Source organism: Eleutherodactylus coqui, chromosome 4 (genome assembly GCF_035609145.1).
Source record: "Eleutherodactylus coqui strain aEleCoq1 chromosome 4, aEleCoq1.hap1, whole genome shotgun sequence".
NCBI lineage: Eukaryota > Metazoa > Chordata > Amphibia > Anura > Eleutherodactylidae > Eleutherodactylus > Eleutherodactylus coqui.
The window spans coordinates 34398116-34417246 of record NC_089840.1 but is presented as its reverse complement, the minus strand read 5'-3'; the positions used below and the strand labels follow the sequence as shown (position 1 = coordinate 34417246).

General features: G+C 45.0%; 1 protein-coding gene across 1 annotated transcript; it reads right to left on the bottom strand.

Annotated features, from left to right (window-relative positions):
* Positions 1-3599: 3599 nt before the first annotated feature.
* LOC136625187 (immunoglobulin superfamily member 2-like) lies at positions 3600-18242 on the bottom strand. The gene is made up of 10 exons (XM_066599203.1): positions 17811-18242; positions 15768-16145; positions 13795-14202; positions 13235-13600; positions 10267-10662; positions 8097-8486; positions 6957-7337; positions 6242-6631; positions 4992-5378; positions 3600-4297 (listed from the first exon to the last, which is right to left on the bottom strand). The coding sequence occupies exons 1-10, from the start codon at positions 17887-17889 to the stop codon at positions 4032-4034; spliced, it is 3441 nt and encodes a 1146-aa protein (XP_066455300.1). The 5' UTR covers positions 17890-18242; the 3' UTR covers positions 3600-4031.
* Positions 18243-19131: the final 889 nt, after the last annotated feature.

Sequence of the window (19131 nt, the reverse complement as noted above, 5' to 3'; positions counted from 1 at the left end):
TTTGAAAAAATTGAATAAAATCCAGCCTGGAGAAGAAGTCGTCATTTTTCTGCAGAACCCGGCATGCAGTTCTATCTCAGGCAGATATACAAATGATGAGAGTTGTGGTGTGATTAGATGAACATAGTATGTTAGGCTGAAGGGAGACAATATCCATCTAGTTTAGCCTGTTTTCCCCCCACCTGAGGGCCTAAAGGTGGTTCCCCCTTGGCCTATAAGAGGCTCCTTGTGTGTAGTGACCTCCTCTTCCGCTTGTTGACCACTAGAAGGGACTTGTTATTTGTATAGCACCAACTTATCCCGCAACGCTTTCAGGTCATTTATTTATTACCCCACCACCAAGCTGGGTACTCCTTTTTGCGACCTCGGAAGGATGAAAAGCTGAGTCAACCTTGAGCCAGCTACCTGAATTATGTGGAGATTGAACCTCCTTCAGGTCGTAAGCGAGAGCTTAGGACGGCATACTGCTGCCTTAACACTCTGGGCCACACTAGACGCCTCTATAATGCAGAGAAGAGATTTCACCCTGTTACCAGAGTCTGAGAGGGGCGCATTATTGGGATGTGAGAAGCTGGATGGTCGTATCGATGACTTGTCCACCCACCCGGCTGTTCTGACCAGGCTCTTAGGAGGTGTTGGGACCAGTGGATGTGTGAGGGCACACAAGGTGACCGGGCTCAGGACCCCCCGACAGACCACCAGTAGAGAGGAGCATCTGATCAGACTGTTAGGATGTGCTGGGACCAGTGGATGGGGGCACACAAGGCGACCGGGCTCAGGACGCCCCCTACAGACCACCACTCGAGAGGAGTGTCTAATCAGACTGTTAGGAGGTGTTAGGACCGGTGGATGTGTGAGGGCACACAAGGTGACCGGGCTCAGGACGCCCCTTACAGGCCACCAGTAGAGATGATCATCTGATCATCCGACAAGCACCAGCAACACCAACTGTTTCGTTGTCTGCTATACAGAGACAGGGGGCTCCATCGTTACACCCGTGTCTGTTGGAGACATTTCCAGGCATTTGGCTAAAGTACATTTGGTCTCACGGTGACCATTACATGTACTGTCTTTGACACCCACCGTCACCTCAGTTTGCAGTGATATCATGAACTATGAAACAGGATGCTACGGCGGGGAACCAGGTTGTCTTCAGCAATGAATTCAGGTTTAGTTTGGGCGCTGACAACGGCAGTGTTTGTGTCTGGTGACCTCGAGGTGAGCGCCTCAATCCTCCCCCTGCCCCCTGCTGGTGTGATGGTCTGGGGGCCATTGCATACGACAGTCGGTCCCCCCTAGTAGTGGTACGAGGGACAATGATAGCTCAGCGATATGTTCAGGACATCCTGCAGCCATATGTGTTCCTCTCATGGGGGCTTCCAAGAGGCGGCAGGATAATGCTCGGCCGCACACACAAGGGGGTCACAGGAATGTCCTCACAACATTGTCACTTTCGTGGCTGCTCGGTCATCAGATTTATCACCAATAGAACATGTATGGGACCATCTGGGACACCAACTTGGACAGCCTACGAGTTTGCACGATCTAGAGGCTCAGTTGCAGGAAATGTGCCGCAGGATGCCATACAGAACCTGTATGCCTCCATGGCCACCTGTATCACATCATGTATCCAAGCTAGAGGCGGTACAACAGGGCACTAGAGCCTCCATGCCCCCCGTATGACATCTTGTATCCAGGCTAAAGGTGACCCAACAGGGTACTGGAGCCTCCATGCCCACCTGTATCACATCTTGTATCCAAGCTAGAGGCAGTACAACAGGGTACTAGAGTCTCCATACCCACCCATATCACATCTTGTATCCAAGCTAGAGGTGACCCAACAGGGTACTAGAGTCTCCATACCCACCCGTATCACATCTTGTATCCAAGCTAGAGGTGACCCAACAGGGTACTAGAGTCTCCATGCTCACCTGTATCACATCTTGTATCCAAGCTCGAGGCGGTACAACAGAGTACTAGTGCCTCCATGCAAGGAGTCAGTTCTCCACAATAAATGATGCTTTTGCTCTAATACTGTAATCACTAACTTATAACAACGTTACAATCACAGAGAGAAAGTTTCTTTCCATCCAACAACTTCTAGGGGACGGATTGGTCGGATAAGTGTAGGATACAATGTGATGTCATCCATCAAACATATCTGCTGTCGATGGTCCCCTCTAGTGGCAGTTAGTGATATGACAGCAAAGCTTCGTCAGACCAGACAGGATGCTTAACATTATTTACCCTGAGCCTAAAGTGGTGGAGATGAATCAGAAAAAGAACAATCCCCCAAACATCAGTCTTCACATCTCCAATGCCCCCAACTATCCTGAGTGCAGAGTAATGGCGGAGCTCATAGGAGACACAATGAGCTCAGAAGACGGTGGCCCTTGACTGACCACATGGATGGCTCATGCTTGGACACCAATATACATACAATGTAATTTAGATGAATAGGGTCCCCTAGCTCTTCTCCATGCAAATCTAAGCTCCTCCCATTCCCAGCACAGTGGTCCCAGGGGCCACACTGTAGTGACACCCGTCAGCTCCAGCACCATTGTTTAAGGTGGTTGTCACTGAGCTTTTCCAAAGTCCGTTGACCGCTGCAGCCCCGGCGTGTGACAGATGATGGCGCCACTCATTCTCACAGCCTAAGCGCCATGATGCCAGGTGTTTGGGAACGTGACGCTGCAGCCTCTGATTGGCTGCAGTGGTCACCTGACTTCCGGTGACATCATCTTTCACAACAAACGCTAGGATCACAGCAGGGTTGCAGCACTGGATCGTGGCAAGCAAGAGGTAAGTACCGCTCCTCCTCTTAAGGTACATTCACACGGGTGTAGGAATATTTTGGTCTATGTAGCGCATTTACGGCCCAAAACACACTGCTGCCTTGTTTTTCTGCCTATCGGTAGTCGTTTTACGTGCGTATACGAAGCAAATTTACGTGCGGAGAAAAAAAAACCCTATGAAATCCCATTTTAATGCGTAAATACGCAGCAAATAAACAGGTTTCCTGCGCATGTACGCACGCCCATTGATTTCAATTGGATATTACCGCGTGTAATATGCACGATAGAACATGCTGCGTTTTTTTTTTCACGCAACTTCCAATGGGCTCCAGTCACTATTCACTGCGTAGAAAATACGCACATAATACTCTGCTTATTTACGTTTGTGTGAAAGAGCCCATATTTTGGGACAGGGACACTAAAGGGGGCATGATGTCCAGTAACCAGATAACCCCTTTAAGACCCAAATCACAGGTTCAACTTCATGCTAAACCCATCTACTCTTGTTTGCAGTTCCCCTGTTCTCCACTCTATCTGGCTGCGGAGAAGCTGACTATCGCTCCCTGTTATCAGCTATTTCATGGTAGTCAGCGTTCTTTAATGGGATGAGTGACAGAAAGTGTAGAAACCTCGCTGTCACATGATCAATTAAAGGGACAATCAGCTGGGCTCCAAAGTGCGGATAATGAGGAAGCAGATACTCATGTGTGGATTACATGGATAAAGGGCGCAAATACTTTGTAGCACCGTACAAGATCAGTGCTGCTTATTGTGCGAAATCAGAGATGGTAAAGAGAAATCTGAGACGTTTAGCAGACATTTATTAGGTTCTGGACTACAGCGGGGGCGTCAAAAAAGAGGCGGGGCACAGCATGACCAATCTCTGGCCAGGAAGGTCTGGACAACCCCTGCGGAACAAAATCCTGTGGAGGAGTGGTGTGGGGAACAAATTCTCGTTTGTCGTTCAGTCGGGTCTGTATTTAAACTAAGCGATAATTGTTCAGAGTCTCCTTGGATCGCAGCAATCGCAACGATTTATCAGGCCGTGTAAAAGGTCCTTAAGAGCATCCACTGCATCAGGACTACCGGAGGTCCCAGCTTCATCCGCATTACCATCATCCAATCTGCAGTGAGACCGCAGTGCAGAAAATCTGAACGTGTCGTTGTCCCCAGTCTGCACCGCCGACTGACTGTGAGGTGTCTTCGTCTGATGGCCAAGACCCGCTTCACGATTAGTCAGTGACTAAGGTCCCTTTTAGAGCACAGCTTGATCTGCTCCGCCTCATCAGTCTCAGCATTCTCCTTTTTCTCAACCTTCATCTCAAACGTCTTTACCGACAACCAGATGTCATTCTCATTCCTTGGGGAAGAACTTCTGGGCTTGTTCCTCCATCTTGTCAGAAGCCTCCAACCAAGTACCATGAGCAAGAAGAGGAGGAAGACCAAGACGACCAGCAGGAAGTAGAAGAGCCCCGATACTAAGCAGATGTGAGAGTGAAAACCTATGAGGAAACAGATGGAGAGGTAACCGGTATTGGAACTGCAGCTCTGGATGTGACTGGAGTAGAAGGCAGGATTATAGACTTGTGACTGCTTTTCTGGATATGACTAGAGTAGAAGCCAGGATGTACTAGTGATAGACTTGTGACTGCAGCTCTGGATGCGACTGGAGTAGGGGGATAAGCTAGTAATAATAGTCTTGAAACTGCAGCTTGGGATGTGACTGGAGCAGAAGCCAAAATATAATAAACAGACTTGCGCCTGCTTTTTTGATGCAAGGATGTACTTAGTAATAATAGACTTGTGAGGACAGCTCTGGATGGGACTGGAGTAGAAGACAATGGCACAGTGGAATTTTGACTGCAGATCTATATGTAAACGTGATATAAGACAGGACGTTATAGACTTGTGACTGCAGCTCTGATTGGAACTAGAGTAGATGGCAGGATATAATAGAACTATGACTGTAACAGAAGCCAAAATGTAATAACAGACGCGTGACTGCTTCTTTGAATAGGACTAGAGTAGAAGCCAGAATGTACTAGTAATTGTACCTGCGGCTATGGATGTGACTGGTGTAGAAGGCAAGATGTAGTAAGACTTGTAAATGCAGCTCTGGATGTGACTGGAGTACAAGCCAGAATGTAATAGACTTGTGACTGAAGTAGAAAACATGAGGCAATATTAGACTTATACCTGCTGCCTGGATGGTGACAGACATATTCCCTCCACTTTGTTGTCCTAGTTGGTACCAGACCCCACGGGGCGTCCGCAGCCACTCCTGGATCCTGCAGTAGTAGATGCCAGTGTCTGATAGACGGGTAGGGAGGATCCTCAGCTGGAACATCAGCTCTGATGTCCGCTCATACTGGAGACGGTTACCCTCCTCACTGGGGTACACAAACTGGCCCAGGCGGCTGGCATTAAACAGCAACTGGTGCCCAGGGGTCTGGACCTTCCACCAGGTGATGGCGAAGGTGGCGTCGAAAACTGATGTAGACACCACATTACAGGGCAAGGTCAGATTGGAACCTTCTGCAGCGATGAGGGTTAATTCAGTGCGGTTCAAAGTCAGCCGATCCTCTGGAACAAATGAGGATAAGGTGGAACAGGTTATAGGACTCTCTGTACTCTTCAAGAACCCCATAACCCATGTTATATAGCGATCCGGACCCTCATAAGCCTGTGCCAAGAACTGATATAGAGCCCCTTAGCCCGTGTTATACGAATCAAAGTCCCCACAACCAGTTAGCCTGATCCAGAACCCCACATACTGTGTATGTTAGGCCGAATGAAGACAATGTCCATCTAGTCCAGCCTGTTATCTTCCTGTGTTGTTGATCCAGAGGAAGGCAAAAACCCCAAGAGCAGGAGCCAATTAGCCCTTTTGGGGGAAAAATTCCTTCCCGACTCCCTAATGGCAATCAGACTAATCCCTGGATCAACCCCTAATAGTTCCTACCTACCTGTAGACCCGGATTAACAATTAACCTAAGATTTATTTCCTGATCTAGAACCCGAGAAATCTATTATACTGATTCAGAACCCCAGAGCCAATTTTATAATTATTCAGAACCCTAGAACCTGTGATATCCTGTGATCAAGAACCCTCCCCCAACCATTGGTACACCAATTCACAACCCCTGCATCCATGTTCTACTGCTCCAAAAATCCAACAACCTATATTATACCAATCTGGATCCCCATCACCTGTGTTATACTGATCCAGAACCTCAAAATCTCAGTTACACTTATCTAGAACCCCACAAACTGTCATTACTCCACTTTATTAGAGATTCTAGTCTCCAGAAGAGATAAGATTTCACCAGAAAGCCCAGACTGAGTATCCGGACTGACGACCCCATCCCAGTTCTGGGTGTTGTACATGTTCTAGATATGGTGCAGCCGGTAGTGGTCACAGGGGTCTATAGTGGGTCTTCTCTTACCTGGTGCAAGGACCTTGAGCTGAAGATATCCTGAGGTATCCGAAGCCTTCATCTTCCAGCTGTCTTCCTGCAGCCTCCTCTCCTCCACCTGGCAGTAATATTTCCCAGCATCCTCCTCTCCTACACTGCGCATGATTAAGCTGTAATTCCCCCGCACCGCGGCCACCACTTGCAGGCGCCCCGCCAGCTCCTCCTTATATTCAGGGAGCCCCTCCCATCCGGCTCTGTACACAAGGCTGGGAGTGGAGAGCTGAGGACCCTGATAATACCAGGACACAGAGTAGAGTGCTGCAGCACTCCAACCTTCCTCTAGGGGGCAGTGCAGCACCACATCACCCCCTGCAGGCACCTCACGGCTCACGTTCTTTTTGAGGATTTTCAGTGTATTATCTACAATAGAAAAAAAAGAAATGGGAACAGAATATTTGGTGGAGGGTGACGGAGGGTTGAGGAGAGGTAGGCGTAGGAGGCGGTCACCTGGGGGACTATTAGAGTGAAATTATTGCTTTTTCATATGACTCTCAGAATGGCCTGGGGGGATATGGAGAAATAATGCACAAATCATCACGATCTAATGAGAAAATGGCGCAGTTCATTAATAAACTCTGTGAAGTTTTTCATCTGTGTGGTAGGACGCCATTGTTCTAGACTGACCCGAACGGTGCTGGTGTTGCATTCTCTGCCCCACGTGTCCTGGGGTGTAAGAAGTCATTACCTGAGGCGCTGAGCACTACTCTTGTGATCCCGGAGGTCTTCTCCACCAGGGTGACCCATTCTCCGCTCTCCTGCAGCTGCTCTCGCACCACACAGTAGAAGGACTCCTGCAGTCGCGGGCGCAGGACATGGAGGACAAGTGTATTTGGGGAAACACGTTCACTCAGGAACCAAGAAAATGACGGATGGTGAGAAGTCAGCCCCTCGTGGGTCACATTCAGAATGTTCACGGCAGAGGGCGAGGCGGGCGACAACAAGAACCACCCAACATGGAGAACAGCTCCCGGAGTCATGGCCTTGATGATACAGGACACGGAAACCTCATCCTGCCCACCGGTCACCAACACGTCCCGATCAGCGGTATCCAACACAAGACGAGCGTCTGTAGAGAAGAGAGATAATATCTACATGTATCCTGTTATGTGTGATACAATCTGTTGAGATGCTGTATCGAATCTTAGCATTCGTGATAATACCTGCTGTATCTAAGCTTAGCATTTGTGATACTACCTGCTGTATCTAAGCTTAGCATTTGTGATACTACCTGCTGAGATGCTGTATCTAAGCTTAGCATTTGTGATACTGCCTGCTGTATCTAATCCTACCATGTGTGAAACTGTCTATCGAGCTGTGCATCTCATTGCATGTGCGATACTACCTGCTGAAATTTTGTATCCAATCCTATCATTCATGATATTGCCTGCTGAGCAGCTGTATCTAATCCCATCATGTGTGAAACTGTCTACTGAGTGGCTGTATCTAATCATATAATATGTGTTACTACCTGTTGAGCCGCTGTACCTTATCCTATCATTCATGATACTGTCTGCTGAGCTGCTGTATCTAATCCTGGCATGTGCCATTCTGCTGGCCGAGTTGCTGTATCTAATCCGATCATTTATGATACTGTTTGCTAAGCTGCTGTATCTAATCCCATTATGTGTGAAACTGTCTACTGAGTGGCTGTATCTAATCCTATTATTCATGATACTGTTTGCTGAGCTGCTGTATCTAATCCCATTATCCGTGATACTGTTTACCAAGCTACTGTATCTAATCCTGGCAGGTGCCATTCTGCTGGCTGAGCTGCGGTATCTAATCTGATCACGTGTGATACCATGTTAGGCTGAAAGGTACATACCTGGTAATTGAACATTTACATTCATAATGTATGAAGCCGAGGCTGCCGGCACACTGGCATCTCTCGTCCGGACGAGGACTGTGCAGCGGTATGCCCCCTGATGATGCTGGCGCTGCACCCGGTAGATCGTCAGTGTGCTGGTATCCCCTTTTATGGAGAGCTGAGCTTCTCCTTGGAAGCCAGGGATGGAGTCCTCCCAGGACAAGCTGCCATTCCCATACACATTCACCAAGTTCTGGAATGATCCGGATGTTGGCTGGAAGTCCCAGGACCAGGTGAGACGCTTATCCCGCAGACTGTATTGAGCCTTAACCCTGCAGAAAAGACTAGCGGAGTCACCGGACGTCACCCGCTGCTTCCGAGACATCAGCACCACCTCCAGCGTCGAACCTGCAGAGGGCAAGAATACGTCTCATTTCTATCCATTCGTCTGTCTATAGGTGCCCATACGTATTAAGACACGTTTACGCAGCCTGACACTCGATCACAAACGTTTGGAGGGATGCATGTTAGCCTGATTGTCGGTCTGTGTGCAGCACCTGAGTAGCTGACAAACGAGCAAAAACGTCATCGGTTGATTGCATCCTAAAAAGAAAAAGTAATTGCTCTCGGCAGCACATTTACCTGTATGAAAGGGGGATGTGCTGCCGACAATGGTTAAAAAAAAACAAAAAAACATTCTGAGGACGCTCGTATCCCCCGTTACCGTATGAGTAGTGCCGGATACTCTCACTTTACCATCCTGGTGCCGGCACTACTGGCGGCTATCGCACAGCATGTCCTGCACTGCCCTGCACACCAGACGCTATAGAATTGGAGTTTGACAGCCCGGACTGCCGAGGTTTCATCTTCAAATATATCCGGGTACTGCTCATAGCTTAATAGCAAATACAAGCAGGCCCTCCACCACCCCAAAAACATCCAGAGTGCAGTGAATGGGGGCGAACAATCATTCGTCCCCCATATTGGCCGCTGTAACAAGTGCCGCCTTTGATGACTGGTGTGTCCTTGTTATAAGGCCCTTAGACTAAAGCTGATGCAAAGGGATGATTTCAACCAAAATGATCATGTCAGGTGAATTCTAACAATGGACGATTGTTTTAGCTGACCGATAACAGACCGTCAGCGTCTCGACAGAAGTCAGCCGAGTTTGTTGCCACTGAATCTATATGGTCAGTTTGAACAACTGTAACGGCCCGTATGGACTAAAACATGTAAGATTGCATCTGAGAAACAAACGTTCACCAGATTGTTGAATGAACAATCAACTTGCGGCCCATTTACACAACGATTATTGCTAAAAATGTGTTCAAACGCACAGATTTGAGCAATAATCGTGCAATGTAAATGCAAAAATCGCTATTCGTTTGCAAATCGTTATCGCTGACTTCTTGTTCCGTGTAAATAATCCCCACTCAGTGCGTCATAAATTTCATATTCTATATATATATATTTCACATCTCATATTTCTTTATCTCATATTCATCCATCTATTCCCTTCACATCCATCTAATAACTATTGCGTCCATCTAAGTAGATTTCTGAAGCTCTGGCCATAATCGCACAGAGACGTCTGACACATTTTGTGGATTTGCGGTTTCCTTCCGGTCTGATCTCGCAAACACTGCTTAGCTCAGCATCATCGCTGGCACTTCGCCCGTACAGTGACACATATAGTATGTTTGTTGAAATGTCTTGCCACAAACCGGGACCCATCCTCGAGCGTAGAGTTCCTTTTAGACGGCCTGATCTCATCTGCTCTCGGGCGGCCTGTTTAAACAGGCAGATTCATCGTTGGCTCGGTCAAAGGAGAATCGTTCAGTCTTTTACATTCGCTGTATAAGTGCCTGAGAACGACTGAACGGTATGTGAACGAGGTAACGATGATTTTTATGCCTGTAGAAACTGAATGAACGATTTTCATTCTGTGGCTAGTTTGCATTTAGACTGAACAATCATCGTTCACTTTAGTTTGTTTCAACGATTTTTTGAACGATCTAAAAAGCACCTTTACCCAAATACAGAGCTTAAGGCTCATTTACACGCAACGATTATCGCTCAAAATTCATTCAAACGACGGCATGTATAGATAAAGGCAGATTCTTGATCCCACTCTGCATGTATAATAGAGAATATAAAGACTGTAGGATTTGTCATTAGAGACACTTACCAAGGGGGCGGACATTTATCTGGATTGTGCTACTGTTGTAGGTCTCATTTCTCCACTCATCGTCTGGTTGTTGCATCCAGGCTGTAAGGCGGCAGCAGTAAGGTCCACCATCACCTTTCACCACACTGTCTAGTGTCAAAGAATGGAGTCCATTACTCAATCTCTGTACTGTCAGCTGTCCTGTCCTATGTCTCTGGACATATTCACCAGCTGCCTCCGCCTCACCATCACGCTTCAGGGTAGCAACCTCCACCCACTGACCCGACGGCCGCTTGGTAAGCCATGTCAAATCAATAGATGCAGATAATCCAGAAACCTGACAAAAGAGCGTTAACGAATCCCCTTCATAAAGCTCTGAAACGTCACTGTGGAGTCTGACACTCCGGATAGCGGTTTCTGCAGAAACAAATAACTACTATAATACTGCCCTCTATGTACAAGAATATTACTACTATAATACTTCCCCTTATGTACAAGAATAGAACTACTATAATACTGCCACCTATGTACAAGAATATAACTATTATAATACTGCCCTCTATGTACAAGAATATAACTATTATAATACTGCCCTCTTTGTACAAGAATATAACTACTATAATACTGCCTCCTATGTACAAGAATATAACTACTATAATACTGCCCCCTATGTACAAGAATATAACTACTATAATACTGCCCCCTATGTACAAGAATATAACTACTATAATACTGCCCCCTATGTACAAGAATATAACTACTATAATACTGCCCCCTATGTACAAGAATATAACTACTATAATACTGCCCCCTAAGTACAAGAATGTAACTACTATAATACTGCCTCCTATATACAAGAATATAACTACTATAATACTGCCCCCTATGTACAAGAATATAACTACTATAATACTGCTCCCTACGGACAAGAATATAACTACTATAATACTGCTCCCTACGGACAAGAATATAACTACTATAATACTGCTCCCTACGGACAAGAATATAACTACTATAATACTGCTCCCTACGGACAAGAATATAACTACTATAATAGTGCCCCCTATGTACAAGAATATAACTACTATAATAGTGCCCCCTATGTACAAGAATATAACTACTATAATACTGCCCCCTATGTACAATAATATAACTACTATAATACTGCCCCCTCTATACAAGAATATAACTACTATAATACTGCCTCCTATGTACAAGAATATAACTACTATAATACTGCCTCCTATGTACAAGAATATAACTACTATAATACTGCCCCCTATGTACAAGAATATAACTACTATAATACTGCCCCCTAAGTACAAGAATGTAACTACTATAATACTGCCTCCTATATACAAGAATATAACTACTATAATACTGCCCCCTATGTACAAGAATATAACTACTATAATACTGCTCCCTACGGACAAGAATATAACTACTATAATACTGCTCCCTACGGACAAGAATATAACTACTATAATACTGCTCCCTACGGACAAGAATATAACTACTATAATACTGCTCCCTACGGACAAGAATATAACTACTATAATAGTGCCCCCTATGTACAAGAATATAACTACTATAATAGTGCCCCCTATGTACAAGAATATAACTACTATAATACTGCCCCCTATGTACAATAATATAACTACTATAATACTGCCCCCTCTGTACAAGAATATAACTACTATAATACTGCCTCCTATGTACAAGAATATAACTACTATAATACTGCCTCCTATGTACAAGAATATAACTACTATAATACTGTCCCCTATGTACAAGAATATAACTACTATAATACTGCCTCCTATGTACAATAATATAACTACTATAATACTGCCCCCTCTGTACAAGAATATAACTACTATAATACTGCCTCCTATGTACAAGAATATAACTACTATAATACTGCCTCCTATGTACAAGAATATAACTACTATAATACTGCTCCTATGTACAAGAATATAACTACTATAATACTGTCCCCTATGTACAAGAATATAACTACTATAATACTGCTCCCTATGGACAAGAATATACCTACTATAATACTGCTCCCCATGGACAAGAATATACCTACTGTAATACTGCGTCCTATGTACTAGAATATATCTACTGTAATACTGCCCCTATGTACTAGAATATATCTACTGTAATACTGCCCCCTATGTACTAGAATATATCTACTGTAATACTGCCCCCAATGTACAAGAATATAACTACTATAATACTGCCTCCTATGTACTAGAATATACTATAATACTGCCCACTATGTACAAGAATATAACTGCTATAATACTGCTCCCTATGTACAAGAATATAACTATTATAATACTGCCTCCTATGTACAAGAATATAACTACTATAATACTGCTCCCTATGTACAAGAATATAACTACTATAATACTGCTCCCTATGTACAAGAATATAACTACTATAATACTGCTCCTATGTACAAGAATATAGCTACTATAATACTGCCCTCTATGTACAAGAATATAACTACTATAATACTGCCCCTATGTACAAGAATATAACTACTATAATACTGCCCCTATGTACAAGAATATAACTACTATAATACTGCTCCTATGTACAAGAATAGAACTACTATAATACTGTCCACTATGTACAAGAATATAACTACTATAATACTGCTCCCTATGTACAAGAATATAACTACTATAATACTGCCCCCTATGTACAAGAATATAACTACTATAATACCGCTCCTATGTACAAGAATATAAATACTATAATACTGCTCCTATGTACAAGAATAGAACTACTATAATACTGTCCACTATGTACAAGAATATAACTACTATAATACTGCCCCTATGTACAAGAATATAACTACTATAATACTGCCTCCTATGTACAAGAATATAACTACTATAATACTGCCCCCTATGTACAAGAATATAACTACTATAATACTGCACCCTATGTACAAGAATATAACCATTATAAGGACCTGGTATTTTTATGGAGATATCTACTGATGTAGATTGTCTTCTCATCTTGGACATCTCCTCAGTAACATCACACAGGTACGAGCCTCCATCTTGCTCATTGACTTGGTTGAGTCTTAGAGTCCAAGTCTCATGGTCCCTTCTCCTTACAGATATTTGTCCCTTCGCCTCTTGGGTTCTGTACTGTGTCCCAAAGCTGCTCACACCAGACGTGTCCCAGGTTGCCATCACGGCACCATCAAGCAGCCAGGCGACGGAGAAGCGGCTGCCAATGAGATTGCCTCCGGAGACCGAGCAGGTGATCTCCAGGGCGCTCTTCATGCTGATACTCGTGTCTTTGCTCTCCACCTGTACTTTGAAGTCTCTACCTGGAATATAGGAGGAGATATTAATTGTTGAGATTGGATGGATCCAGTTGTCTAATGCCAAGCATTGCCTAGAACAAACTTTAAGAACAATATAATTCAGAAACCAGAAATGATCTAGAACAACATTTAAGTAGATTTCAGAAACATTACATGCTGGAGAACCAGCCATAATCTTGACGTTACATCACACTTACCCTGCAGTGCAGAAACCTTGAGCACGGTCTTTTCAGACTTCTTCTCTGTGATCTTTGTCCATGTTCCATCAGGATCCTCGATCCATTCAGATCCTTGGCAGAAGAGTTCTCCCTGGTCTGAGAGCTGCAATGCCTTTATAGAAAGTCTATAAGAGGTGTCGCTTAGCTTGTCCATGCGGATATCACCGGATGTGAACCTCTCTGAGAAGGCTTCTCCAGGAACAAGAACAAAGTCTCGAGACAAAGACAAGATGTGGATGTCTTTGTCACTTGTCAGAAGCAACGAGACAGAGAGATGGGTGTGCCGTGAGGAGTTCTTAGACACATCACACGTCACCTCCAGAGATGACCCCTCTGTCTTCTCCAATTCTTGGTGGGGCATATTGACTAATAAAGTGTCCGGAAGGACTGAAAAAAATAAATAACATTATGGAGGCATCAGGTTTACCTTCACTATCAATAGAACATATCTAGTAGTCTCTACTAGAAGATAAAACTACTAACAAGGAATAGTCTAGACTCTGGAATTCCCTACTATCTTATAGAATATAATCCCGGAGCTATTCTTTGGAACAAAATCTGCAGTATACCAGACAACCAACTAGAAAAGAAATGAACCACAAATCCTCACCTAGAATAGATTCTAGAAGAAGAATCAGAGCCAGGCTCGATGAACCAATCATGGCAATCATTTTGAATGGCTGCGATTGGTTCATTGAGCACTGCGGTGATTGGTTCTTGAGCACTGCTGCTCAGCCAATCACAGTAAGCGCTTCCTGGAGGCGGAGATTCCTCCAAACCAGGAAGCGCTTGCTGAAAACTACAAGCAAGTGTGCTGGAGATGCAGAGGAGATGTGTGGTGGAGCTGACAGTGCCTCTTAGGTGATGTACTTTTTTTTTAATGCAAATAGGGCATATTTTTGGGGTAAGGCTTATATTTCAAGCCCCCCGAAAATCCCGGCAAAAGAGCGACACAAAATCGTGATATCGCCACGGAAAACGCAGCGATCTTGCACTGAACACAGATCTATATCGCAGCGATTTTCTCGTGGCAATATCGTGTGAAAGAGGCTTTACACACACTGACCATCTAGAATACGCCACTAATCCAGAATACCCACCAATCTAGCATATATATCATAAGATTACCCAGCTATTATGGAGAACAAATTCTCATTTATAATACAGTCTAGAACAGAACTCAACTGTACCCTAAAATTCTAGAACCATTGGTTAGGATCTAGGACAGCATTTTCCAACAGCGTTTCCGTATATCAAAAGGCATTTCTGGAGCTGCAAAGACTCCTGGTACCTGGATGATATAACATATTGATGCTGGCTGGAAGAGGGAAGGAGTAAATCAGTACTTTTGTGTTCTTGTCGGATTTAACCCTCTCCAATCCACTGTCTGACGTCTAAAGACATTCTGATTGAAGCCTGTACAGCTCCGATTTCGGAAGACGTCCCGCAGGGTATTCTTACTGTATATTACTGGCTGCTCTGTTGTCGGGGGCCTCTCCAGCATGTCACATACCGCAGCACTGGCTTTAGCCAGCAGATGGCACCATTGTATAATGGCAGAAAGATAAAGCCCCCTAGGAAACCCTGAATCCAAAATTGGATTGCAAAGGGTTAAGATGCAGTTAATTTTGGCCAACTGATTAATTATGGGATCTGAAATCTAGAGTTTTAATAAATTTTGCAGTTTGAGGTTTGAATTAGAAATGAGAACCTTTTTTCCGGTTATGAAAAAAACAAAACAAAAATTGGTTGGGGTTCCCTTGAAATTCATTTTTCCAGGAGGTGCCCAATGCTAAAATCATCTGTAATGCTGAAACCCTTATGTAAACAACAACACGTGTCTCCGTTTCCATCCTAAGAGACATTTATTCTAATAACTTTATTGCAGTTTGGGTTCTCGACTCAGTTTGCCAAAAACATCTGTGACCATTGACCTCTTGGTTGCAACTTACCAGTCAGGTTGACTTTGGCGCTGTAGCTGCCGTAGAACTTGCCGTCGGTGTTAGGGGTGTGACATTCATACTCTCCGGTGTCTAGTTCCTGCAGCTGGCGGATGTGTAGGATGGTGTGATCCCCTGTCACCCGCTCTACTAAGATGTCCCCACTTCTGACACGCTGGTTGTACTTGGCGTAGGAGAGGGAGGGGTCTTGGGTGCTCACCATCACCACCTCCCTGTCGGGGGCGGATGGCAGGTAGACGGAGTATTGAAAGTTCTGCTTGGAGGGACCCTGGTAGCCACTGACCTTGCACCAGATGGTAATGTGGGTGCCCACGGTGCGGTACAGAGGCCCTTCCTGGATAGTCACCTCTCGCTGAGCCCAGGCGATACCTGTGAGGAAGAGAAACTTCTTACTTTCTACTTCTACTAAGTCCATCAACATTTAGGACCAGCGTTGGACTGAGGTTCCTGATGTACAGAGGAGACGATTCTGAGGGGCCCCAAATGTACACTAAATGTATCCTGTGCTTTGTAGCGATTGGCTCCAAATGGGGTCTTCTACTGGACTTTTCAGTTTACTGTAGGACCATTGTGTCAGGGTCTGCGCTCCTGGGCTAGTCCCTGAGTTATCAGGTCTTAAAGAGGTTTTCTGACTAATAAACATTTATCCCAACAGGAAAGGGGAAAACCATCTGATTGCCGAGGGGCTGACCACTGGGACCTTCAGCGATCAGGAGATCTGTGCGCCCCAAATCCTCCACAAGAATGGAACAGTGGCGCATGTTACCGCTGCTTCATTCACTTCTATGGGATGAAGGAATTTGCGGAGCACATCAATCACACACTCCATTCTCATGCAAGATCTAAGGGGGCACATTACTCAGTATCAGTGGGGGTTCCAGGGGTCAGGTATTTATCCCCTATCCTGTGGAGACAAATGAGATGAGTTACATCCTGCAGGGGAAGGAGGGGGGGGGGGGGGGGGAAAGAGATCCCGCTCCATACAATGCAGGTGATGGCCGTTTCTTACAGCAACGGCTATGATAAGCAGCGCCGCACAGCTAACAGGTGCCAACTGCTCGTGGCCCTCATTACACGGTCCTGGGTTGTCAACCAGCTTTCTATAGACCCTGAATGGCACATAGAACTACACTATTATGTCCTCCCCAAGCACCCACTCTGCTACTATAGTCTATATGAACCAGAAAGTGCAGGATGAACAGAATATTCTCACCTTGACAGAAGATGCACTTCAAGATTAGCATTTGGGGGGTGGGAATGTTTTGAGGTAGTTGCACAGCGGCTTCTTGCCTCATTCTCTTTATCTCTCTCAATGTGACCGCAGAGACTTCCTGTCCTCTAATCTTCTGTTTTGTCTGCATCTCACATTCTCAGGATTATAATAGGAGCCAAAAAAAGAGTGCCGAGATATGGAGAGATGCCAACATCTGCCTGTACTAAGTGTCTAACAATGGTGGATGAGGCGCACTGGTCCCATGTGTGGCAGAGGAGTGATAGGATCTTATGTAAAATCTGTAATAAAACCCCTGTCAACCTTTGCTTTGGGTCCCCCTCAGGACCCAGGTGTGACTGCCACCTTTGCACACCATGTAGCAGCACCCCTAACTGCCACCTTTGTACCCCATGTAACCATCATCACCACTAGTGTGTCATAACAGACGCCATAACCATCACCACCAGTATTATATCAGACGCCATAACCATAAGCCACTAGTAGCATATCAGACGCCATAACCATCTCCACCACCTGTGTTATATTAGATGCCAGATAATCACTATCATTATTACCACCACTAACGTGTTGTATCAGATGCCATAACCATCAGATTCAATAGGGAGATCGCTCCTGACCTCATCTGGTACCGTCACTATGCAGCCATTTTTTTCTTTTCTCATGAAGACCCCCTTCAGCCCCTCTGTGGATCTGGGAAGTGGCTGTTCATCACCATCTGACTGCTCCAAACAAACAACCTGGCTATTACTGACCGCCTATAATCTCCAGTTCAATAATAACCCCAAACCTCAGGTACTTACCCACAATGCTCAGCCAAAGGAGTCCTGTGAACATAGTATGCACAAGGTGCAGGGAGTGATGCTCTGTGCTCCGCTCCATAGCGCTGGGTTTACTGAGCGGAGCTGGTCACAGAGAAGCAGCATTTAGTGCAGCTCTGCATACAGGAAACCACCAACTTACAGCCAGACAAAGCAGAAATAACCTCAGACTGTAGCGGGGGTGCTTATAGCAGGTCGGAGAAGATACCCCTCGGCTGGGCATGTCCTTCTGCAACAGGTTGCTAAATGTGTTACTTATCCTTTGCACTGGTTAATATTGGAAACAGTCAGCAAGCTTGTGGATGGACATTTCCCCCAGTAGGTTAGCGGAGCTCTTCTAATGCAGGTGGGAATTCTTCCTGCACCAGATGCCTGGTATAAAGCAGACACTGGTGATTTGCATTCTGGGAAGAGCAAGCTCGGCGTACAAAATGAACAAGCAGGGAGTGCTAAGAGATTTCAGCTCTGAAGCTGTAGTACTTGTGTCTTGTAGTAACCTCCAGACCGCAACAAACATTTTAGCAGCTTGTGGCTTTTATCTCCATGACACAAAGCTTCCCACATTAGCAAATAGTTGTCAGATTCCACCAGATTATGTTACTTCCCTACAGTGTCATGTGCCATCAGTCGCCAGATAACAATTATCATCATCATCACCACCACCATCAGCGTGGGTTATCCAGCATCATAACGATCGCTACCTGCAGTATGTCATATCAGATGCCAGATAGCCATCATTAATCACCACCAGCAGCCTATAATATCAAATGCCATAACCATCATTTCCAGCAGCATGTCATATTAGACACTAGATAATCACCACTATCGTGTCTTATCATTTGCCACATATCTATCGTCACCACCGATGGTGTCATATTAGACACCATAACCATCACTGCCAGCAGCATGTCATATCAGATGTCAGATAACCATCACCACCACTAGTGTGTGTCATAACAGACGCCATAACCATCACCACCAGTACTATCTTATCAGATGACATAACCATTATCACAACCAGTGTCATATTGGATGCCAGATAATTACCAATCACCACCACCAGTGTGTTGTATCAAATGCTAGATAACCATCATCAGCATGTCATAAGACACTAGTTCATCACCACTAGCATGTCATATCTGATGCTGTAACCATCATCATGTCATATCAGATGCCAGATAATCATCATCACTAGTTTAGATCAGATACGAGATAACTGTAAACATAATCGCCAGCAGCATGCCATATCACACGCTAGATAACCATCACTTAGTAGCGTGTCATATCAGACGCTATAACCATC

Bases quoted from the DNA above. Each gene is read 5' to 3' on its own strand.
- LOC136625187 (XM_066599203.1), bottom strand. From the start codon at position 17,889: ATGGAGCGGAGCACAGAGCATCACTCCCTGCACCTTGTGCATACTATG. The intron at 14,203-15,767 runs GTAAGTTGCAAC...TATTTTTTTCAG, and splicing joins CGCCAAAGTCAACCTGACTG to TCCTTCCGGACACTTTATTA. The intron at 13,601-13,794 runs GTAAGTGTGATG...CCTATATTCCAG, and splicing joins CAAGGTTTCTGCACTGCAGG to GTAGAGACTTCAAAGTACAG.